General features: G+C 40.0%; 1 protein-coding gene across 2 annotated transcripts in view; it reads right to left on the bottom strand.

The window, feature by feature from the left end:
- LOC115773949 (low density lipoprotein receptor adapter protein 1) overlaps positions 1–25,169 on the bottom strand; it is a 50,063-nt gene extending 24,894 nt beyond the window's left edge. For both annotated transcript variants that reach the window (XM_030720910.1, XM_030720909.1), the window contains exons 1-2: positions 24,913–25,169; positions 2,248–2,390 (exon numbers count right to left, since the gene is read on the bottom strand). In XM_030720910.1, the coding sequence (XP_030576770.1) occupies positions 2,248–2,390; positions 24,913–24,997 (228 nt within the window). In that variant the 5' untranslated portion in view covers positions 24,998–25,169. The remainder of the gene's footprint in view (positions 1–2,247; positions 2,391–24,912) is intronic.
- Between the last annotated feature and the right edge of the window lie 256 nt (positions 25,170–25,425).

Raw genomic sequence — 25,425 nt, 5'->3', positions numbered from 1 at the left:
AACGATTCCCGCAGAGTACTTAAAGAAATGACAAGAAAACTGCCTGAGAGCGTTCAGGCTATATTGAAGAATAAAGGTGGTCACACCAAATACTGACTTTCAAGCTTGTTAGAAACTCCTTACAGCAGACACACACTGTGTAGTCACACAGAAAGACTAAAGCTGGAGAAACTGGAGAAAATGTTGCCTCACAGAGTAAAACGCAGACCTTCCACATCACTCTGACATTAATATGAAATGACCTTCTGATTAAAAACCAAAAGCACTCAACTGCAAGAGTATGCTGTTGAGCAAAGCCAAGCAGCCTGCTTTGTCCCAGAAATGCAGAGAATTTATAAAAAGCGACAGAATGAGGGGAGAAAAGCTGCAACGTGTAGCCCAGAATGAGCGCTTGAGGTCGGTCTGGCAGCCACCGACTCCCCCCGCCACTTTGCACCATCTGGACTTCCAGAAAATACAGCCATAGTGCTGAGCTTGTGGCCTATGTGAGTGACTGTTGACAATGAAAATGACCTCCTTACTATGCAATTAAATTGCAAATGACATCAAATTTTGTGACACTCAACTGACATCAAGAATCAGTAGAGTGACTATGAATGAATAAGGAAAGAAAAAACAAGTAAATTAAAAAGGATTACACAATTTAGCATGTCCATACATTCAAACTGTATAAGTGCTCATTTATTTTTCAAAGAAGTCTAATGATGTGAGAAGCTAAAGATGACTAGGAGTGGGATCCTTGTTTAAACAAAACTAGGACTTCTCAAGGACAATGGGAATGGTGCCATGGCTTGCTGTAGGAACTGTAATGCCCTGGAGATGATGACAGCGAACAGTAGACTCTTGCTTAAAACCACAACACATAAAATAAGGGAAAATTGCACTATAAAAGTGGGGAAAGGGTGCTGTAGCTGATTGTCATAGCTCATTCATGCAGGAAGCGCTAACAGCTACAGTTGCTGCTGTCATGTTTCAAGTGCCTTGCCACAAGGCAAAAACCAATCTGTCAGCTTGAGATACGCCAAGTTCAGCCTCTCTCTATATGTTTGCTTCTTCTGTCTTGTCTTATCATGTCTGACTGAGGCATGTAGTGAATGAAAAAGTCACAGATTTATTCAATATCCCCCATTCAGTTATACTGGTTACCAAGGGAACAGACTTTTTTTTGTCTTGCTGTAAATCAACTGAATCTTAATCCCACCATTAGGTTTGGTTCAGTCTCTAATTGAGAGGCGGAGGATTTATGATTATACTGCTGCCTGTGCCAATCTGTTCATTCTGCAAAGAAAGCCTCTGAAGCATCAGACGTTCTCATTGTTGGCGATGTCAAGTGAATAGGTGTGCGAGTGTGTGAGAGCATTAGAGAAACATGAGTATCAGTTTGCATGCATGAAAACATTCCAGTAATTGGCTTCTTGGTATGTTTCTAAACTGACTGGTTTGAACGCAATGGTTTATTTGTAGTTTTTTAAAACAGTCATGAGAAAACTGCCAACCGGCTGAACTGATGTGGAAAACCGTGCCCAGAAATCCCCAACGTGGTGTCGTTAAGCACAAACATGGCCTTCTGCATGTGTGCAACCGCCGATAATCCTGGATTAGCTGCTCTGTTTCCATCTATATATGCACAAACCTTGACACAGAGATAAACTTTGTAAAAGTACTTGGCAAGCGTATTACAGAAATTCAACTGTGAATGATGTTGATTACTTGGTTTAAGTGTAATCGCAGTAAGCAGTTAAATATTTCACAGAACATTTTAATCACAGTATTTCCCTTTACTGGGCTGTTCATCCTCCATGCCAACTTAAAAGACCATAATAATCCATGATTATAATTTAAATTATTCTGATGGTGTCCACAATGTTTTTGCTGCTGTTACGACGACTCTATGTGATGTTCGCAACCCCTTTCATTGTTTATCATGAAACACTGTCCTGGGCCATGAAGATGACACAGATCTATCTTAGAGTCACTCAGATAATTTTACACTGGAGTGTGAAAGTTTAATATCAGAGTAAATTTTTAAACATTATTACTGCAGTTAGAATGCTCAGTGTTCCTCTTGAAACTTTAAAATTATGATCTTGCTGACTTTTGCACGTAGAGTGTAATATGTACTGTATTTATTTCAGTAGAATCAAGTATAGATTTATTAATTTATTCACTTTTAAGTAATACCAGCATGGCTGATATAGTGACATGCATTATAAGACTGTCTGAGTCATAACGGGAACAGCAACTCACCGTGGCAACAATTCTGCGAATGGCAGCAGAGGCCATGTCCTCTCCTTTAGGCTGGCCCACCAGAGTCATACCCAGGTACTTCACGTTGAATGCCATCCCCTCCAGCAGAGTCTCCTTCGTGTCTGTCCAGTTCTCTGGAAGCTCTGGAAAACAAGGTCATCACAAAAGAAATACCCAATAGGTTTTAATGTTGCTAAACAATTGTGCTGATATTTTTTGAATAGCACTTGCATTTTGAATCGGTCTCTCTAAGCTCATCCAGTCTTGCAAGACTTCAGCCACACTGGGCTAGAGACCCGTTGGCAACCCCCTGGCAACCTCTGGTTGCTAGAGAAAAAAAAAAATGGGTAAACCCTTAATGGTTGGTGAGTGGCTGCTGGAGGTTACTGGCAATCACTAGGTGAAATCAGTCCCAAAGAGGGTGCTGCAACTAAAACCTCCTGATTGCTTTGATCACTAGCAGATATCCTCGGTCAGCCATATTTTGCACTGAAGACGCTGACTTGTCTGCAATAGTCACTAACCAACCACTGAGCGTGTGGTGTGACATAAACTGGAAACGGAGACCGTTTGCCTTCAAAATAAGTAAAAGTTGTGCCTTTTGTGGAAACCAAAAAAAGTTGAGACACTGTAAAGTGCAAATAAAAACAGAATTCAATCCATCTAACCTCTTCTGCTTTTCCTTGTCAGGGTCATGGGGGGGCTGGAGCCTATCCCAGCTGTGATAGGGCAAAAGGCAGGGTACACCTTGTTTGCAAATTTCAGGATGAGTTTTCAGGTTCATTCTAAAGTTTTTTCTGGGCAAACTGTTTACAGTACTCAGCACAGGTAATCTGTGAGCTGGCAGCTCAGCAGACACTGATATAAACGCACAGCCAGACTTTGGAAATTTTGTGTAACGTAATTGTATAACATGATGAGCTCTAAATGTTTATCATATCTCTGTGATGTATTTTTAAGACAAAAATATGTTAAAGGTTGAAAATCACAGTTACTGTATCTGAATTTGAACTCATCCTTCACTTTTAAATCAAATAAAATTTGAGATCTGTTGTCACCTTTGAATGATCATCAAGATAAAATTTCTACAGTAGAGAACAGTGTTAACTTTAGTTTTAAAAAAGAATCGTAGGCCCAGCAAACCCAGTATCAGTTCTTTGAGAAATGGCACTGAATGCCTGCAATATCCTACTGTTTCTGTGATTCCCAACAGGTAGTACCAGCTGTCCTCGAGCTGACTACTGTAGGCAGTGTCAGTGACTGCACCCATGCAGAGAGCTGAAAATATCTTTCAGAGACACCTGGACACCCTACAGATGAGCAGCAGGAGAACAATAACTTACAAAACTGCTACAGGCCGCATTCTGTGATAAAAAACCAATGGGTAGATAAGGAAACACATGGCCATTTATCTGAAGAATTCCAAAGGATTCTTATAACACCAAAGTATACTGTGAAAAAGATCAAATTACAATAAATATAAAAACTGTAAAATACTGACCATTAAGTTCCAGTGCTTTTCTCTCTGTCTTTCTTCTCTATACACATTCACTCCTCCTTACACAATTGAATGAAATGAGACACTCAGACTGACAAAAAGAATGAGCAAGAAGAGCATGGAGAGAGAGACACACAGTGTCCAGCACTCTATTTGGATATACTGGCACTAAATTCTCCGCTGAGCCATCTGTCACTGGCAGACCCCATGCAGCTGTGAAGGCGAACAGCAAACACCACCATCCCCATCCCACTGCTTCCAACAACTCTGAATTATTAACTAATCTTCAACCACAGTGTGGGGGCTGTTTCAGAACCAGAAAGCACATTTAGTGTTATGAAATGCAAATTCTTAGGTACACGGTGGCCAGCTTACTGCAAATTATTTGACAGCTCTAGATGAGAGGTGGATGTTGATAAGGAGTCCCTTAATTTGTCCTATGTGAAAGTTCTGCCTTCAAATTTAATATATTTACAGTTCTGGGTGACCTGGCTGAGTACCGCTTAGGAATTGTCCTTTAGGGCGCCTGGGTGGCTTAGTGGTGAAGCCAGCAACCACATACATATGCCGCATTGCGGTGCGGGCAGTGCGGGTTCACATCCCGGCCCGTCGCCAATTTGCCCACGTGTCTTCCCCTGTATCTTTCCCCCCATTTCCTGTCTGTCTCCACTGTCACAAAAAGCTGCTGTGGCCAAAAAAAAAAAAAAAAGGAATTGTCCTTTAATGATTTCCTGACCCACAATAGAGAAATTCATTCTTTTGCTTTCCCTTCTCCACAGGAGGTCAGAGGGCAGGTTTGGCTACATAACAGCAAAAAGGGTTTTAAAGAAGAATACATATAAGGGAGAAATTAGATAAGAGACTATCCCTGGAAAGCTTACTCACAAACAAATTTCATTGACTTCTGCTGGCAAAGGGAAGAGAATTTTATATAATTACATTTTTGTTCTATTATGAATGGATCGATAAGACTTTACTAAACAAATCCATTTAGGTTTTGCAAATGTTACTGACCAAAGGCCGTAGAGGTAGAAAGGGGAAATAATTAAAAAAAAAAAAAAAAAGGGAAACCAAAGGGAAAATGAAACCAAAAAAGATTTTTTAAAAAGCTAAAAACTGGTATCAGTTTTTGACTGTTTGCTAAACCACAATCTTTCCCTTCCATTGTCCATTCTTAGCATTGTGGAGTGCTTAAGGCTGCAGAATAGAAGAAAAAGAGTTAAGACCTGCACATAAATGTAAGGTATGGATGTGCCTCTGCGCTAACAAAAGCTGCAGACATTCCTAGCATTCACAGTTAACAGTCAACCATGCTGAGCGCTGATGTTGCACAGTTTGTCCACAACAACCAGCTGATTCGAGCAGAGTCGGCAGAGCGTAAACAAGTAATCTGCGACTTCTTGTGACGATAAAACAAGATTATTTTTAAACTGCGTTGTCATATCGTCTTAGAAAGAACACATAAATAACTACAGCTAACAAATGTTAGGGAAATTATGTTTTGTGTGTCTGAAAGAAAAAATATAATTATTTTGTATCAGATTTTTAAAATCACCAAACGCAAGCACTGGTTTAAAAATCCTATATTGGTCGGCCACCCTAGCTAAACTGGTTACTGTTAGAATTACATTCACCAAATACGTGCAGGAAGCCATACAAAAAAAACAAAACGAGTAAAAGAAAGAACGATATAGAGAGGAATCCCTGATGCAAGCATTATTTTTAATGGGACTGACCAATATTTAATGGAATTCAGGTTTTAATTTTACATTTACAGGAGCTGAAGTTGTGTTTCTTGATGATAGTTTTTCATCTGAGTTTTTTTTTTCTTAATACCTGCAGCCTGATAGGGTTAGCTGTAGTTCCCAAAAGCAACTTGTTTGCATTTATTCTCAAGACAACTGCAGTAACTATTTACTACTCACAACCCAAAGATACACTTTAATGTTATGTCGCAGTCTCTACTTGTGTTTCAACTCAAATAACCTCTGTGGACATGTAATTGTAATTTTCTTGTACAAAGACTGTGTGTGCAATGATGAGAAACAACTAAAATGTAAGCCGTCTCCAAGGTCATGATGCAGGTCATTATCATGCTGGTGCCTACATGATGATGGGAAGAAAACTTCTCACAGCTGGAATAGAGAGACTGTATCCACACGAGTATAAAGGGAAATGCTATTCAGTTTTAATACTGGTGTGATGTATTGATCCCTTTGCAATGGTTTTTTTTTTTTCAATAAATCTCAGAAAATCAGTGTTCCTCTTGAACACTGATTCAAGAGGAACACTGATGGTTTTGGAGTTCAATTTATTTTTTCCTCAACACATTCAGCACCGCTGCAGGCAGGGACACAGCCCGTCCCCTCACACCATTCACAATACTGAGCAACACTTTGAGGAATCCTGAGAGGCCAGTACAGCTCCTGTTTCAACAACTTTAAAGTATTAAACAGTTATCATAAATGTTAACCTGCACAATAATATTAGCTGTTTAACTATGTCATTGTGTGAGTCCTTCCTGTGTGTAACTTTAACAGGACTAAACAAATTTTTTGTGTCTAAAAACTATCATCCATCCGTTTTCTTCCGCTTATCCAATTCAGGGTCCAGGGTCAGGCTGAGTCCTAACTTTCACCACTGCTTTTGGGTGTTAAGTCACAAATAAAGGAATAGGTAGCCTCATGACAGTGAAAGCACATTTTTATAGTGCACATGAACTAATATTAATATTTCTGATATCATAATCTAGCCTAGAGCACCAAAAACACTGGATCTCACCATGGTTAGTCTTCACCATACCAGCTACGGGATAGCCGACGTTACCGGGGACATACCTGAACCTCAGTCATTACCACCATATGCATATTTAAGACCCATTTACATCATTAATGTTTTAAACAAATTAAATGGAAACACTAACAGTTATTTCTTCAGGCAATAAAATCTAAACTTGTCACCTAAAAAAAAATAAGATGTCTGTTTTTGTTTCCTTCTGGGCAAAATCATGGAACCATTGTTGAAAAGGATTTTTGAGCCCATCTGTCACAGCTGTCACTACAAACTGCATGCAGAGTGTTAAAATAGAAATCCTGTCAGACAGAGCTGTGAGAGTGGCGGGGCTTAGAGATGGGTCAATCCAAAACAATTAAATACACTTCGCCCTGTCAACTTTATCATCAATCTCTCAGCATTAATATCACTTCAAGTCACTCAAAGCTGCAATGCGTCAACTCCTGGTCAAAAGATTTATTGCATAGTTTGCTTCTGTAAAAATGTCACAGCAATACAAAGCTGAAGTGCCACCATCCATACTGTGTCTTCCCCAAGCTACAAAAATGAATTATTAAAGAGCTTTATGTTGATGCTGCAGGGTTTCCAATATATTATCTGCCAAAAGAGGAGGTCTTAAATTTTTTATAAATCCAGTGTGCGTCTACAGAAGGGCTGAGACTGATAAGAGTGGCAGGAACAAGCAGAGGGTGGCTAATTGGATTTAACACATTGAAGAAAATCCTCAGGACGACTACAAATGTGAAATTTGAACTTTTAAGGAGGCACGCGCACGTACACTTGTGTTGTGTTTACGAGACAGTTTTCATCAAGGCGATCAAATTTGGAAGAGGACGAAAAAAAGATTAGGGTTTGAGCAAGGCCGTGGTGGTTCACTGATGACATTTGCATCTCTAACAAATTGATGCCTGGCAACACTTTCACACCCGGGATACTGCAGCAAGAGCACTGATTTCATTGTGCTCGCACAAAGGCCTCACAGTAGGGACACACTCTAAAGGAAAGAGTGCATTACAACAAAGGCACAGAACAATTTAATAACATTTTGCTCCGAAGGGCTTTAAGTGTATTCACTTAAAGTTACTGTATAATACCACTGCCTTGAGATGTTGAGTATTTCAGACTGTGTTAAACCAGCAAATGACAAAAGCAGCATTTCACAGTAGCTGATCTGACTCTGGGAAGTGCTGTTGTAGTATAATAGATGCCATGTGCTCTGCACGCCTTCAGCTACATGCCGTGATCACCAGCTGTCTCTCTGAGCTCCACGCTCAGTAATTTAATTTGCTCTGAGAAGTCAAAATCATACCCAGGTGAATTCTGCCGTGGCTGAACTCCTCTGCTGATGGCTAATTAATAACATAAACTGGAGTACGCGTATATGGAGAGGGCATATGCACAGGTAAACATGGGGCTGATGTGCAACTTGCCTCGAGAAACAATTTCAGTCACTTTCTAAAACTGTAGAAACACATGTTGAATCCAAATGCATTGTCTTTTTTTTTTTGTCTCCATCTCTTTACAGGTAAGAGTGAGATATTTTCTTAGAATATTTTTCACAGCAACTTGACTGGAGTTCAGTGGAATGAGTACACCATCAGTATACGAGTAGGGAGACACCCAGCTGTCTTTAAAGACCCCACTGACACCCCATCCTCCACATCCTCCTAGATGTAATCTTTTTTTGCCTTAGTGTTTTACTCATCTGATGGAACTTTGAATCTAGGACACCACCTTGACAGAGAAAATAGGCCGCACATTCAGGGAAGATGGTGGGCTGGGATGATGTGGGTGTATGAGGAGGGGGGGGTGTAACTGGTTTCCTGATTCTGCCTTGAGGGGAAACTAAGTAAAGCTAAGTCTTTTCATTCAAGCTCTCACTCTTCTAACTGATTTTTTTTTTTCTCAAAAATCCATCCCCTAACTCACCTTATGTATCTTCAGTTCCTCTAGCACTAACTGAACGCACAGAATAAACTCCAGTTGCAGCTAATGAGAGTGGAGTGGGTCCCTCGCAGCCAGGAGTACAGTACTAGCCATTTCTCAAAGCTTCACAACATCAACCAAAAAAAAAGAAGAAAAAAAAGAATCATGGGATCAAACAAATGATGAGGCGGTACTTGCAAATTGCATTCCTAAACACTTTGGCTAAGCATCAAAAGAAGTGTATAAACTACAGTGGAATAGTAGACCACGCACAGCTGGAGTAGTGCATAAAAAAATCCCACACTTCCACATACCCACAGTACAAAACTCATGTTATTCTGTTTTAAAACCTCACAATCACAGATTTGATTTCCTTTTCTGTCCTGCCTTTACACATAAACCTGACATAACAAGAAAAGGGTTACCAACAGCGCCTGGTTCATCTGGTATGTTAGTGTTATTGATGGAAAGGAAATAAGCTTTACTAACAGAAATAACAACCACCTTACTTCTACTTGTTTATGCAAATGTACTCTAGGTGGCATTTTCTAATGGGAATAAGATGATTGTATTCAGGCAGTCGCCTGAAAATTGCAGCTTGGAATAGTAGCCGAAGACCTCATTTAGACCAAGATTCTTGGAGTCAAGTAGCAGAGCACTTTATTTTCAGAATTGTTTAAGGGACATAAGATCATGCTAGCTACTGCAGTCTGGGGGAAATTGCAAAGTTTAATCATTTATTATGAAAAGAAAGTTTTGCATGTTAGAAAAGTTGATTGAAAGTTGATTCTAGCTGTCTGAATGTCACGCATCATATCCGCTGCCCAGTAAGAAAGAAAATAAAGATCTAGCTCACGCAACGTTACAAAATGACCTCTCTCTACCTTCCTCCTATCTTTGTAGGTCCAAACAGTCACTCGCTAACAATTCAGTCAAGTGTGAAAACACAACAGAATTTGGACTTTTGAAAAATCTTTAAAAATTTGAATACAGATTCTGAAAGAACTGGTTTATCATTCAACTAAAAAGAATGAAATGGATGGGAGAAAGTAACAGTGTCAGAGAGGAGAGCCAGAGAGGCTGGCTACACTGAGAGTAGAGGGAGGAAGACACAGGAAATGCATCAGATTTAAAGCTGCAGGTAGATGAGCTTAAAGCATATAATTAGGGATTTACAGCCTATCAGTGGAACAGCATTTCACTCTAATTCTCCAACCACAGTATACTGCCAACCCCAACACAACACAAAATAGGGATGTCTCACTAACTCAGTGTTACATGCACTTATATCTGTGCCAACTTACAAATACAACTATGGTCAACAATTACTTTACATGTACAGCATAATCATGAACAAGATCCCATATTGGAGGAACATAATCTCACAACAGGCCGGAAGGACAAACTTACAACCACTGATTCAAACTATGATAACTAGCTATACCATTAACTCAATTTTACTTAAGCTGTCTCATATATATATATATATATATATATATATATATATATATATATATATATATATATATATAGTGTCTGCGTATGTTTCTTTGTTTTTTCACTGCTATTAACCAATTTTAACAGAGTCCAGAGTGATGTAAAAATGGGTTACTGCTGCTCCATGTTTACTTTAAAATGCATAAGACTATAGCTTCTAGGGAGAGAAGCTGTAACCCAAAGGAAAAGAAAAGATGGATTTAGGTCAACAATGGTTCATGTTCCTATTATTACCTTTATTATAATTACCAACTTGAACCAAACCACCGTTTAATTGAAAAGTCCTTGAGAGCTTGATTAAAGCTTTTAATTCAACTGACCAATGAGATTTGGCTTGTATTCATATATTAAAAAAAATAATAGTGCATAAAGCTCCTGAATTTAGAAATTTAAATTTATATTAAGTACTGTATAAGCATTTGTAACACACTAATACATAATATCTTGCTTGTGTAATCCATACAAAGTTGTGCTTTCACAAGGGTTGTTGTTTTACAAGAATGTTGGGACTGTTATTGATGTTTCCTTCTTAATCTTGATTATAAAAAGCCAATTATGACCTGAATGTTAATTGCCTTAACTGTATTTATTATGCAAAGCATAGACCTCAACACTCTCATCACAAATCCTCATCCAAAGGCTCCATGAATCATTAATAAGAAAGCATTAAACTGACATTTGCACATACAGCAACGGAACACTCTTATCTTTTCCCCTCCAAGTACCATGTTTTGTCCTCAGAAGTGTCCAGAGAATGAAATGGGATTAGCACTAAGGTTATTTGGTGGACATGCATTATTGCATGGTCAAATTAAAAAGCCAACACAGACGTTTAGGGTTTGTTCCTGGATGATTTCCTGCACTCTATTTATAGCTGGCATCCCAGTGTGAAAATTGTGCTAATATTTACTCTGCAGACAGTGACAGTTGGTGTGTGGTTGGTATGATACTGTGCAGGAGGACTGAGCCAGATAAGCAGACAATGATTTAGATAAAAAAAAAAAAAAAGCCACGTGGCTTCATGCCATCATACAGAACTCAGCATGTAGTGGCACCAGAAAAGCTGAAAACAGCATTCATTGTAATCTAGTGACTGTTGTCTCTTCTGGAAGACAAAGTAAAATGTTGCAACATACTGTCTCTGGTACAAATGCTACTGGAAGTACGTTGGGAGCGCATAAGAGTGAAGGTGAAGATTAGTCCACCAGCAAACTAGAAAAACACGACTTATTGTTTCCTAATCAGGAAGTCATTATAGCATTACGCATTTTATTTTTACATATATAATTGATGTGTTTTGCTAATACGTCATAACTATTGGGGGGCAGTGTAATGATAAAATATTGCTACTGATAATGGCAGCAACTACTACACAAGCTGAAACTCAGGACTATTATACACTGCTCAAAAAAATTAAGGGAACACTGTTGAAAACACATCAGATCTCACCGGGGGGGGGGGGGGGGGAAATGATGCTGGATATCTATACTGATATGGACTGGGTAATGTGTTAGGAATGAAAGGATGCCACAATGTTTGATGAAGTGATAAAATGAAAAAATGATGCAGCAGGCTAGCTTATTTTGCTAAAATCACATTCCAGCAACTCTGAAAACAAAGTGCTGTGCTACTGAAAAGAGGTCCAAATAATGAACTGAAAATGAGTTGGTGTACAACCACCTTTAATGTACCTACTACTTCCATCATTTTACAGTATGTTTATAACTTTACCAGATTAACTCATCTCCATAATTTTGCTCCTAATTTTGATCCTTTGCTCAAACTGAGGCCACTGGCTTGTGGCTGGCTCTGTCCTCTAGATAGCTTTAGCCACTTTGCCTTTCTGTGTGGAATTTGCATGTACTCTCCATGTCTGCATGGGTTCAGTTCAATTCAGTTTTATTCATATAGCGCCAGATCACAACAGTCACCTGAAGGCACTTTATATTGTAAGGTTAAGACCCAACAATAACACAGAAAATCCCAAAAATCAGATGACCCCCTATGAGCAAACACTTTGCGACAGTGGGAAGTAAAAACTCCCTTTTAACAGGAAGAAACCTCCAGCAGAACCAGGCTCAGGGAGGAGCAGCCATGCGCCGCATCTGGATGGGGGTGAGGGGAGGGAGACAAGACAAAAGACACACGGTGGGGCAGCCAGAACTAATTATTAAATGCAGTGTGGTGTATAAACACAGAGCGTGAAAAGCAGCGTATGAGAAAGAAGTACTCAAGTGTGTCATGGGATGGCCCCAGCACCCTAAAGCCTATTGCAGCTAAGGGAGAGTTCAGAGTCACCTGATCCAGCACTAACTATAAGCTTTATCATAAACAAAAGTTTTAAGCCTAATTCTAAAAGTAGAAAGAGTGTCTGTCTCCCAAATCTAAATTGGGAGCTGGTTCCACAGAAGAGGGGCCTGAAAACTGAAGGCTCTGCCTCTCTAGGAACCACAAGTAAGCACAAGTAAGCCAGCAGTCTGAGAGAGAAGTGTTCTATCGGGGTGATACGGTATTGTGAGGTCTTTAAGATAAGATGGGGCCTGATTATTCAAGACCTTGTATGTGAGGAGAAGGATTTTAAATTCTATTCTAGATTTAACAGGGAGCCAATGAAGAGAAGCCAATATGGGAGAAATCTGCTCTCTCTTTCTAGTCCCTGTCAGTGCTCTCGCTGCAGCATTTTGGATAAGCTGAAGGCTTTTCTAAATATTCAGTGTTTTTGTATGTATATAAAGCCTTTTTGAACCTGCTATGCATGTGAGCCATAAAGTATTTACTTAAAGTATTTGTCTAGTCAAAGTTCACACTGTGTGTCAGGTTTGAATTGGCCCTGAGTTGGTGCTAAGTCTGTCCTTCTATGTAAAGGTGCTGAACAGAATAGTATTTTTGTGTTGTTTGGTGGAACAATTCAAACTCCTTTTTGATTTTTGACCTCATTTGATTTATTTGGCCACTCAACCATGCCCACAGACAGCTTGATTTATACAGTCACTAGATACAGCTTTATAATTACCCCTCTCCCCCATTTTACTGAGAATATGTTGCTTTCAAACAATAAACAATGATACTTATTTAGGTCTAGGAAGATGGAAGGAAAATAACATACACCTTGTCTGATTTTGACACTGGAGTCCATAATGCAGCTCATGTCCGACCATGTCCATGATTGCAGGTTTATTTAATCAGACCTTAAACATGCATCTATTAGGTCAGGAAAACCCATTTAAATGTTCATTTAGGTTTCTTACTTTGTAAAATCAGAGCAGCACTAGTTTGATATGCAGCCTGGTTACAGGCTCTTGAGTTATGGTCTAACACTGACTGAAGGGCACTAAATATGGAGGTGACTTGCACGTTAAGTGTCCATTAGAAATGCCTTGAATTATTTTTACTGAGTCAATCAACACCCACTCTTTGTCTGTACATGTAGAGCGCTGTGTCCTTTAAAATTATGAGGTTTCCATACAGTTCTGAAGCAGTAAAGTCAACTTATGCCCAAAGACCTAAAACCATATTGCATCCTAGACTTCTTACTTTACAACCTTTTGAGATGTAGTAATTGCATGTGAGAAACAGGTAACTGAACCACAAAAGGAGAGACTGGAAACTTCTAAGTGTATAATTATGTGTGAAAAGAACAAAAACAATCATCCCCGAGATTATTATAAACATCAAAGTTTACTACAGAGAACGTAAACATTTCCAGAGTCATGGCAAGTTAACACAGCCACAGCACAGACACTTTAATATAGGAGAGATTTCCTCGCAGCTATTTATTCATAAAGTATAATAGCTCAGCACCGTACAAGGATTGCTTTCATTAGCAATTCAAACAGGGTGTGATTTTTCTCTGTGCTGATACAGATCTTTTCCCCCAGGAGTCCTCAAGCTCCCATTTCAACATCTTTATCAACTATGAATAGCCCCTGAAAAAGAAAATTGATTCAGGAAATAATAGATTTATATTTAAAATTTTTGTTTTCAATTCAAGGCTAAGGCTGTGACTCAAAAAAAAACAAAAAAAACAAAAAACCTAGAATCCCCACATTTCCCGTTGCCAATCTCAAGCTCAGTTCAAGGGACAAACAAAGCAAAGCATGCAATCATTAGTTTTCCCATCCATTATCACGCCAAAGCAAAACAAGTCACCTCTGAGAGCTGTGATCTAATTTGAGACAGTGTATCTCTGCACTCCTTTAATAGATGAGGGCATCTCACAGGACTCCCTTCTAATGCAGTGGAGCACTTCAGACCCTTCCATCTGAGTGATGGACGCTCGTCTGCCAAATACTAACATACGTCAGCTTCTTAGGTGTTACACCTCTGGGATAACAAGATAAAGGGAGAATCAATGTGAGTGCTTAAGCTATGCATTAAATAATTTTTTTTTTTCTGGTATTTCTGCCTTTCCTTTATATCAACTTGTGAGTCAGGTTTAAGGCTCTTCTGCACTGGCTTCATTTTTCCGAGCCAGAAGCTACATCCATGTTTTATAATGTCTTTGCCAAAAACCATTAGATGATGTCACTGTGCCTTGACACACATCTGATGCTTTACGAACACAAAATTTACCCTTCCTGCCTGGTTTTTAGCTGATGAAAATGCAAAAAACATTCAAATTATTTTGGATGTAAAACAGATCTGAATAATTTAAACCCCCCAAAAAATTATTATCCAAAAGAATTCATCAAACAGCAATTTTCACCAGCTTTTAAAGTCGATATTCATCAGTTAGCCTTATAATTAATACAATATGATCAGAGGAATCCATTAAAACATAACCAACTTATCTCAGCTGGGTTCAACACTTCCAGCTCATCTTTAGAAACTGCAAATTCAAAATAACTTGTCTTATGATAAAAATAACTTCTACTGGGATTTTTGATGCTTTGTTTTAGCCATAATAACAAGCAGCGTTGACGGCAGGCACTTTCTCCTTTTAGTCTGACAGCATAGGGTTATTTTTAGGAGTGGGCTCCTCAGCGCTGAGTGCTGAGCTCAAGCAGGGACATGATGTGTCAGAAATGGTAAGGGGAGCTGAATTTTTCAGAGGTACAGAGCAGAGATGGGATTCGGCTCTCCAGTGGAGGAGCAGGTTCGGCAGGATATGCATGTGTACACACACACACACACACACACACACACACACACACACACACACACACACACACACACACACACACACACACACACACACACACACACACACACACATCCCCTGAATAACAATAATCAACAACATGCTCATAAAGACTCTTAAACCAGAGTGACAGCATATCCTAATTCATAGACATCTGTCACAGACAAAGCACTCAAATGTTAGGACTTTACACAGTAAACAGGAAGCAAGATTGTGCCTGGTGTATGTATGTGTGTTACAGCTGCTGAGTGAACAAGGACCCAAGATAGGTCTCTCAGTTTCTCTCTGTTGCATAATTCACTTCACTTCAGGCCAGGGAACCTTGTTGGTGCTAAAAACACTCCAGAGAGAATGCACAGAACAGCATAACAATGAACTCTCTATAAGCCACTAAAACAGTAGTTTGACTGCACACGTTAGCATTTATGAAGGGGAAACCGGGACACGTGGGAGTGAACGATGCTCTCTCGGCTGTTACTGATGTACAGGATGAAACTGTTAATAACCCGAAGGGTTTAAAAAATGAATTACCAAACATAACCATTTATAGCAAATTTCTACTGTGGACCATGAGAAAATGTTACACTTGCCACAACAAAACCCTCGGGGGGCCTCACAAAGAAAATCAATATAGAATATGATGTGCAGCAGTTTTTAATAACATGAGGCTGAGGTTTTAAAAAAAATCAATAGTTTGTGGAGTGGAACAGTGAAGAAAATAAACCTGCTGCTTCAAATGTAACAGGCGCAAGACAACATGCGGAAGAATGAACAGACAAGATCATGAAAAATCTCATTTACTTTAGGAATGTTAGCTCAAAGAGATACAACATATAGAAATGTACATGAAAGTAACATCTGTACTACCCTTTCCTGAAAAATGGAAACTAGCTTATCAGAAATTCAATCAAGCCTGACATGTACAGTCACAGCAGCACCAACATGCACACACCTTTCTACTCCAGGGTCTTCTCACTACTTCCATTGTTTTGACTACATAGCAAGGCGTTATCCCTAAGCCATGGAGAAGAATTAAGGTGAGACTCCTTGGCACACTGGATTTTAAAGCATTAATGCAGAAATGATAATTCTGTGGAATAGACCAACTAATCTTTGATAAAAGCTTATGACAGAAAAAGCACGAGGCTTCATTCAATTTCAAAATACCCAAAGCAAACACAGGATTATCACACAACAGTACAAGCAACAAGAGGAGCATTTAATGCAGTGGCGTTCAGCTGATGTGCTGTGAAATACTGCATATTCTCTTCGATGAGGAAAATGCAGCCCCAAACTTCACCTTTATAGCCTGAACTGGATTCACAAAAGGGTGAATAAAAGTGGCACAGATCTGCAGGGATGGTACAAATATATACTAGTTTATAGATGTACTTCCCCTCACTAACTGAGCAGGAAGAAGCAAAAAATGCACACTAATGAAACAAAACAGTATACTCACAGCTGTGCCTGTGAGTTTGTGCTAAAGGCAAAGCAATGCTTTCAGTGAAATGCCAACAATGAGCGTGCCGATATCCTCACAATGGCAATGATTGCCGGCTGATGTCAAGCAAACAAAGTTTTTCACAAAATCTGTGCCCATATTTGATAGCTGGTACTACATTAGTGCTCCGTTCACTGGCCACTTTATTAGTTACATCTTGCTAGTATTGTGAGCTACTGTTGCCTCCCCTATGACCAGCAGCCTGGCCATACTCCGCTGCCCTCTGGCATCAACAAGGCATTTTCCGCCAAAGAACTGCTACTCAGACCATTTGCTTTCCTTCAGACCATTTTCTGGAAACCCCAGAGATGGTTTTGTGTGAAAACCCCAGTAGATCAGCACTTTCTGAAATATGTAAGCTATTGCTTCTTCCTGCTCCCTTTTCGAACACCTTGAGATTGTTATAAAATACATTGCTGGTCATTTTATTTATTTATTTATTGATGTTTGATTTGCATTTGTTATATAGGTGAATATGTGTATGTATGCATATATGGATATATGTATGTTTTATTTTCCTACACGTTTATTTATTTTTCGTTGTTGTTTTTTTTTTTATTTTATTTTGATTGTTCGAATAAATTGAATTAAGAATAAGAATAAGAATGTACCAGCCCACCTGGCACCAACAACCGTGACACGTTCAAAGTCACTTAAATCACCTTTCTTCCCCATTCCCATACCCAGTTTGAACTTCAGCAGGTTGTCTTGGTCGTATCTACGTGCCTGAATATTCTGAGTTGCTTCCACGTGATTGGCTGATCAGGTATTTGCTTTAACAAGCGGCTGAACAGGTATACCTAATGAAATGGCCGGTGTGTGTATTTACACTATCAGTGATCACTTTGTAGCTGATGGCTGATGCTATTTACCGTACCATATTATGCCAATCACGGGCATTCCCCACTCTCATTAGTAGTCACTTTGATCATTTTGTCTCAAAGTTAAGGAGTTTTACTTGGTGACCAGCCGCTTCATGAAGCCAACGTGTTTTGTTTTTTTTGTCTTCTGTTGTTGCTACAAGTCACTGAATTTTAGTGACATTCTGCAGTTCCTCGCTGCCACATGCCTGCCAGTCTCTTCCTGTGTGGGCATCCCTTTACATTTTCACAACCATGGATAAAAAGGTCACAGGTCAAACACTGGGGTATTTGGATAATAGAAGCCTAAAATAACATTTCTAGCAGAACATGACATTAAGAATTTTTTTTTTTTTTTTTTTTGTCAGTTTCCTCATAAAAGAAGAGGAAAAAAATAAACTGCAGTAGGAAAAAGTCTATGCAGAGCTGTCAGTCAGGTGGCTGTGCTTGTGACAGTAATCCTGCTAATCTCACTTTCTCTGTTTAAGTGGAATGGCTCAAAAGACAATGTACTCACACAAAAACATATCTGTCATCATCCATGCAACTAAATATAACTACACTTGAACATTATGTTCACTGAGTCATGTTGGGAGATGTAAGACTGCACAAAATGTTATTTTTTAACCCAACAGTATATAAAGATGTTAGTGTTGCTCCTTTAGTTGAAATGACAAGAAACTGAGTCAAATCCTGACTATATAATAACAGTGTGAACTTTCTGAGTTAGGACTTTGGGACCTCAGTGGATGTGCAGTGGGTTAAACAACTTAAAATCTTTAGATACTGCTGATCTTTGAAATAAGAAATCCATTAGGCAGGTTTCTTGCCTTAAAGCACGGTCCATGAAAACTCATTAGCAGCATTTTATCATCTAATCTTATCCTCAGCCTGCGACTGGTGAGGCTGATGAGTGGTGAGCATGAATTATGCAAACTATAGGTGGGAAATCTGCTCACTCGAATCATCACCTCATGTACTGAAGCTCAGCTAATAGCATATACGGGCTTAACTGATCCTCTAAATCACTGTATGTTTTTATATGAACCCTTGTACGTGCAATAAGAAATGAGCACTTCTCCTTTTAGCAATAGAAATCCCAAAACACACAGTTCATCACAACACAAATCTTAAGAGTTTGATTTAATTTCTGTTTTATGTTTAGCGTCACACTGGGACTCTTGTTAGGAACTCCTACATTATGCTCATATATGAGATTGTTTTGGTTGTGTGTATGTGTCACTCATAAGTCCTATCTGGTTCGCATTAAGAAGATTTTACTGGTAATTATCAATAATTTATCAGCTTAGTAGATGTTTCAATTGTCGTTATGTCATCAAAATAAATGAGTGTATATACATCCACAAATGGGTACATATTAGTACACCCATATACTGTATATATGAGTAAATATATGAACTATTCTTGTTCCCTTTGTCTCTTTCTGGGTGCATTATTTTTTTAGTGCAACAGTAAATGGGACACTGCAGCAAAAGGTTGTGTACTTTATGCTAATTCAACCTTTTCCTAAACATGTCGTGAAGTGAATCAGGTCTCACCACTGAAGTAGCCAATGCACTACATTCAGGCAGTCTGCAGGCAATGCAAATTTGTAGTGGTTTACTATAAGAACTGGATTATCCAGAGCCAAGAACACTGAGTTCTGATAAGACATTGCTGTTGACTTTTCAAACTTTAATAAACTTTACACAAAATTAAGTGCCACATTTGTAAGGAAAATGCATTTGTGGGTTGAGCAGCAGAGTTGAGTATGTGGGTTGCGCCCGTGAAAAACGTGCCAAATCTCCTCTGCCAATTCCAAACAGCTTACTCTGCTATTGCCTCTTGTTTGGGGCTTCTGGTACACCATGTGCTGACAATCAGGTGACTGATTGGCACCTGAACATGTGGAGGAACATTATGTTCGGTAATCAGTCCAAATTCTGCCTACAGCAGTTGGATCATAGGGTCTAAGTGTGGAGAAGACGTGGAGAACATTATGCTGATTGCTGCACTGACAGGGTAACAGCTTTGGTGGAGGAAGTGTGATGTGTAGGGCGGCATCTCCTCACTGGAAAGAACAAGACTCATCATCATCAGAGGCAATCTCAATGCAGAGATATAGCGATGAGATTCTGCAACCAGTGGCAATCCCATATCTCCAAGTTCTGAAACTGAACTCTATCCTCCTAGATGAAAAACACTCGCCTCCACAGAGCAGGCTTTATCAGAAGAGTTGCTTTTAATTCAGCCACATTGGAAGGTTTTCAAGCACGAAAGGAAGTCCGAACTCTGATCAGGCCACTTCAAAACCTTCATTTTTTTTTTTTGAGCCATTCAGAGGTGAACTTGCTGGTGTGTTTCCAATCATTGTCCTGTTGCATAATCCAAGTGCACTTGAGCTTCAGTGCACAAACTGACAGCTGGACGTTCTCCTTCAGGATTTTCTGTCAGAGAGCAGAATTCATGGTTCCATCGATTGCAGCAAGTTGTCCAGGTCCTGAAGCAACAAGGCATCCCCAGACCATCACACTACCACCACCATGTTTGACTCTTGGCATGATGTTCTTTTTATGAAAGTTTGTTTATTCTGATTTCTGCTGTATTTGTATACCTATGTTACCTTTAAAAGCTGCTACTGGAACTTTAATTTCCCTGATGGAACCTTCCTAAAGGGATTAATAAAGTTTTATCCAATCTAATCACTTCTTATTGTTGAATCATGAACTCTGACCTTCATTGAGGCAAGTGAGGCCTGCAGTTGTTTAGATGTTGTTATGGGTTCTTTTGTGACCTCCTGGATGAGTTGTCGATGTGCTCTTGGAATCATTTTGGTAGACCGGCCACTCCTGGGAAGGTTCACCACTGTTTCAAGTTTTCAGCTTTCCAAAAATGTGGTTAATCACAGTTAATTCATGATCTAATGCAAATAATAACAGATATGCAGCACCATATAATGTATCTGGTACCCAATAAAGCTGCGTTAGTATTCATTTCTGGATTGCAACACAAGTCGGACTGTTCTGTCAGTCACAAATTCGTCATCGTATTCATCACATTTAAATCCTAGGAATGCTGCGTAATTTGCGCTACACTAATCCTGGTCTTCATCCCTTTATTAACACTCCCTTCATTCTTTCTTAACGGGGGGAGGGGGGCTGTGCCTCCTCCTCACTGCTATCTCTCTGAATCACAGGTTCCCGAGTCTTAATGAGCTATTGAGAGATAATTGCTCCTTCAGGACAGTGCTAACTGACACCAGTGCCTCTTGGATGACATTCAGTCAAGCCCCTGTCAGGTTCAATATAACTGAAGGCTATATTCACAGCCAGAGCTCGAACCTAATGACTCTTGTGTCCACTAACTTCAGATCAAGCTATGATCTGAACTGCACAGCACAGCACTACAAATTGCATATTCTGACAGTTTGCTCAAAGCCGCGGGGCTCGAGAACTCAACAGAAAGGCACTTGAGATTTTGTTAAGGATGCTTGTTATTTTCTGGTTTTCACACTGACCACACAGCTTTGCAGCAAAAAGATGATATGATCCATTACAAAAGCACTTAGAAAATGCAATACTAAACCAAAGGATGCAGTCTTACTCAGTCTACTCCAAAGCTACACCACTGAGACTGATGCAGCAGGGACATCCTTGGTGCCAAGGGCAAGTGTGTGTGACTTCGAAGACACTGGAAAGGTCTGTACTGCTTCTGTGTGACGTGATGCAAAGGGACGGCCTGTACTCAGGGTACATGCTGTGTCCTCTTCTCTGCTGCCAGTGGCTGTGACCTCAACAGATGACAATGGGCAGCCACAGTGGGTGATTAGAAAATGCTGCACATGTCAATTTTGCACTTTGCTAAAGGACTGTAGACTGATTATATTTAATGCCCAATAAAGATCATTTTATTTTATAAGGTAGAGGAAATTAAAATTATTATTATTATGCACTGTTTTGGTTGGTTGTTCTTTTACTTGTGAAAAGAGTGGCCACGCCTTAACAGAAGGGCAAGTTAAGGGTAATCTTTAACCTTGTACAAACAAAGATCAGGAGGCAAACTAATCAGTGTGACACTCAAGACACAAGTGATCATCCAATTAAATGCCTCTGACTCATTTCACCTTCACACTGGAGTTTCATTTAAAATAACCCCTAATATTGTCATTAACAGTGGCTATTTATCTACGATTACTTAACATCCACACTCCACATGCAGTTTCTTTCAAGTAGCTGTCAGGACACAAATAATTCATCACTTTATTGTCAAACTTTAACTACACCTAATTTGTGTCAAAGTGCCAACCAGCTGCACTGTCACCTTATTTACATTCCGACAGGCAGCTGACGCATTGCCACATGCTGGCATACAGACACTGTCCTCTCTCCAGATTGCCTGCTAAGTAGCATCTGGACATCAGCAGCCGCTCTTACTGCCTGCGCTGTTTCCTCACTGTTGCGTTCACATTTTTTCCCCAGCCTGATCCCTGTGGTGTTTCTCAGACGCAAACTGCTTCTGTCATCAGGTGCTGAAATCCAGCTGGATTCTGCTCTGACAGTGTCACTCTGCCTTTTTCTTCTCTCTCACACTTGGCAACAACAATAAGAGAAGAAAAGCACAATGCGGAGGCTCCTGCAAGCAACCTGTCACAGTCGATGTCTTTCAAAATGACATGCTGATGGTTTGTTTGTCAGCTTTTCTTTGTCATCAAAAGTCACTGTGGTTATAGCGGAGGATTGTGATGTGGAAAATATTGCAAGAAATTTTTTTTAAATCCACTAGTGTTTGCACAGAAGCCACAATCAGAAGTTTTAGCCAGCAATCCCAGGCATTTATTTAAGACAACCCGCCACTTAAAACTGGCATTTTGTGCTCGAGTTGAGAAACAAAAGCAACCAGAGACAATCATTAAAGCCCAAATCCAACACATTTATGTTCAATATTCAATAATTTACGTAGAACATGCCCTACAGAGCATGAAGAAACCAAGAACATCTTGCTGGCTGTGAAATTAATCAGTCATGTTTAATGAAAGCTGGCATGGGCAGCTGATTATTCACTAAGCAGGAATTTCAGATGAGGCAAAACCAGCATGCTAGCAGTTATGGCAGTGTGAAGCTCACAAGCGAAGTAGCTGCAAGGAGGGAGCGTTCAAGACGGCACTTGACACGTTGGTGTTACAGCAGGGCTGCAGGCTGCAAGGCAGTCTGTCACTGGTGGTGCGACACAGTTTGCTGCTCTGACCCTTCACGCAGCACTCAAAACCTCCTGCACTTCACACTGTAGTTGTCCTCAAATTACATTACATATTCAATATGGTCCAAATAGTCTGAAAAACTAGTAACTAATCATTATTGTTGCATGACCTTTTATCTTTGTCAAGCTATTCTTAAAGCTACTCTCAAATTTTATGAAAAGAAAAAAAAAAAAAAAAAAAAAATCACTGCATAATCATATAGTAGTTGGAGTGTGTTCAGAAACCTATCCTAGACCTTTAAAAGATTTAATATTAGTACAGTTCTCAGTTCTACCTGCCTCTACTAACCAAGACGGCCATAGCCAGAGGCAGTCTGATTCCTGTTCTCTCTCCATCCCACTTTATCTTTGTTGACCACCTTGAGGAGCCCCCCCCCAAACATTTAACACCGAAGGACTGATTAGCATCCCGAGGTCACTGTGACCTCACAAAACACATTGTGGCTGCAAGTCAAGAATCTGTATGCTACTCATGACAAAATTTCATTCAAATGTCTAAAAAGGATCAAATAATGAAGTGAGGATATTTTATAACCAAAGGGTCAAAGGTCAACACACCATGTTATCATAATGCCCTACAAACACACTTTCTGCACATTATTCAGCTCCATAACTCTGGAACAGACTGTGACCATATTTAACAGTTGGTTAGATGTTGTATTGGCTTTACTAATCTTTTGTGGTGTAATCTCTATTAAATCCCTGCATATAACTACATATATACAAGTGATGAGATCATAGTTTATTAACTGTGCAGGAACCTAGTTCACAAATTAGCTGCGACTAATTAACTCACTGTCATGTTCAAGAAACCAGTTTGAGATGATTTGAGCTTTGTGACATGGTGCGTTATCCTGCTAGAAGCAGCCATCAGAAGACGGGTATAATGTGGTCATAAAGTGATGGGCATGGTCAGCAGCAATGCTCAGGTGGGCTGTGACATTTAAACAATACTCAGTTGGTACTAAGGTGCCCAAAGTGTGCCAAAAAACATCCTCCACACCATTACACCCCCAGCACCAGTCTGACAGGATGGATCCATACTTTCGTATTGTTTACGCCAAATTCCAATCTGAATTAAGACTCATCAGAGCAGTCAAATTTCTCAAATCTCCTATTGTCCAACTTTGGTGAGACTGAGCAAATTGTAGCCTCAGTTTCCTGTTCTTGGCACCCTGCTGTAATCTTGTGCTGCTACAGTGCTTAAAGGCTCGACATGGTGTGCATTCAGCGATGCTCTTCCACATACTTTGGTTGGAATAAGTGGTTATTTGAGTTACTGTTGCCGTCTCAGCAGCTCAAAGCACCCTGGCCATTCTCCTCTGAAGAAAACTTACCAGAAAATTGCCACTCACTGGACATTTTCAAACCATTCTCTGTGAAGCTTAAAGATGATTGTGTGGAAAAATCTGGCACCAACAATGTTCAGTCTCTTCAGTCCCCTTTGTTCCCCATTCTGAAGCTCAGTTTGAACTTGAGCAAACTGTATTGACCATGACTACATCCCTAAATGTACAGAGTTGCTGCCATGTGATTGACTGATTAGATATTTGCACTAATGTAAAGTTGAACAGGTGTAAATAAGGAAGTGTAGATGGATGTGCAGTTTGGTGGAAGCAGAACACTGCAAGGCTGCTGTGCTAGCATTCTCAACTAATCTATGAATTATTTGAGATATTACTGGAATAAGAGACTACACTATGAAATGCTGAAAAGAAAGAGTCCTGAGATCCCAGAGTGAAGTCTGTATGTTTCCAACAGTCTCTCAGTAACTCAAAAAATATGAACTGCAAATATTTAGCCACTCTAACTTGGTTAAATGGGTTAATAAATAAATAATGCACTAATTAGCCAGTTATTTTAGTAAGGAGTAACTGGCAGCACTAGCCCCATATCACACAGGAAGAAGTAAAAGTGACAGAACTGTGCTTGTGTTTCTCATTATGTGACAACTGAGACTCAGCAGCAGCATAATAAAAACAGCTTGTAACTGTACAGCTATCGCCCTTAGATTTGGCAGCAAGACCAACAAAAGCGTCCCAGCAATAAAACAACAGTCCACTAGCTTGCTACGAGCAGCCAGAGGCGCACATTGCCCTTCTTTCCTCTCCCTCTCTGACAGCTGACGCCGCTACGCCGGCAAAATCTTTGCAACACTGTAACCATTTCCAAACATTTGTATCATCTCACTCACTTTCGTGTTTTGAAGTTCCCCATGTGTGCCGCGGAACTCCCGGGCTCTTGATAATCGCTCTACCGGCAGATTTCAGGGCATCCATCACGAGGTGTGTCTGCTCTCCGGCAGGTGGATTCCCCAGTCACCGGACCGCAGGGAGGAAGAGATATAACAGGCTGCGCTCGACGGCGGATACGCCAGAAAGAAACAGACGGGGGGAGAGAGGACACAGATTCAAATTCCAACCCGGAGCCTCTCCTCCTCCTCTCTCACGCTCTCTTTCTCTCCCAAGTGATAATGTGAGCAGCTGAGGGCAAAACACGCGCGTCCACGGCACCGTTTCCAAAGTTGAGGGCGTGTCCTTCTAACCTTCAGGAGCTTCCTCCAGTTTGAGGGAGTGACCTTAATGAAAAAAATCATTACAGTCTAATGGCTGCACCGCGGACTCACACTCACTGATGAGTTTATGCCTAATGAGCTTACAACTGCACTTTTTGTCTTCCTCCTCGTGGGTTATTGGTTTGTGGTGGG

The sequence above is a fragment of the Archocentrus centrarchus genome, chromosome 24 (assembly GCF_007364275.1).
Source record: "Archocentrus centrarchus isolate MPI-CPG fArcCen1 chromosome 24, fArcCen1, whole genome shotgun sequence".
NCBI classification, from domain to species: Eukaryota; Metazoa; Chordata; class Actinopteri; order Cichliformes; family Cichlidae; genus Archocentrus; species Archocentrus centrarchus.
Note: the sequence above shows the minus strand (reverse complement) of the source record. Positions and strands in the feature narration are given on the sequence as shown.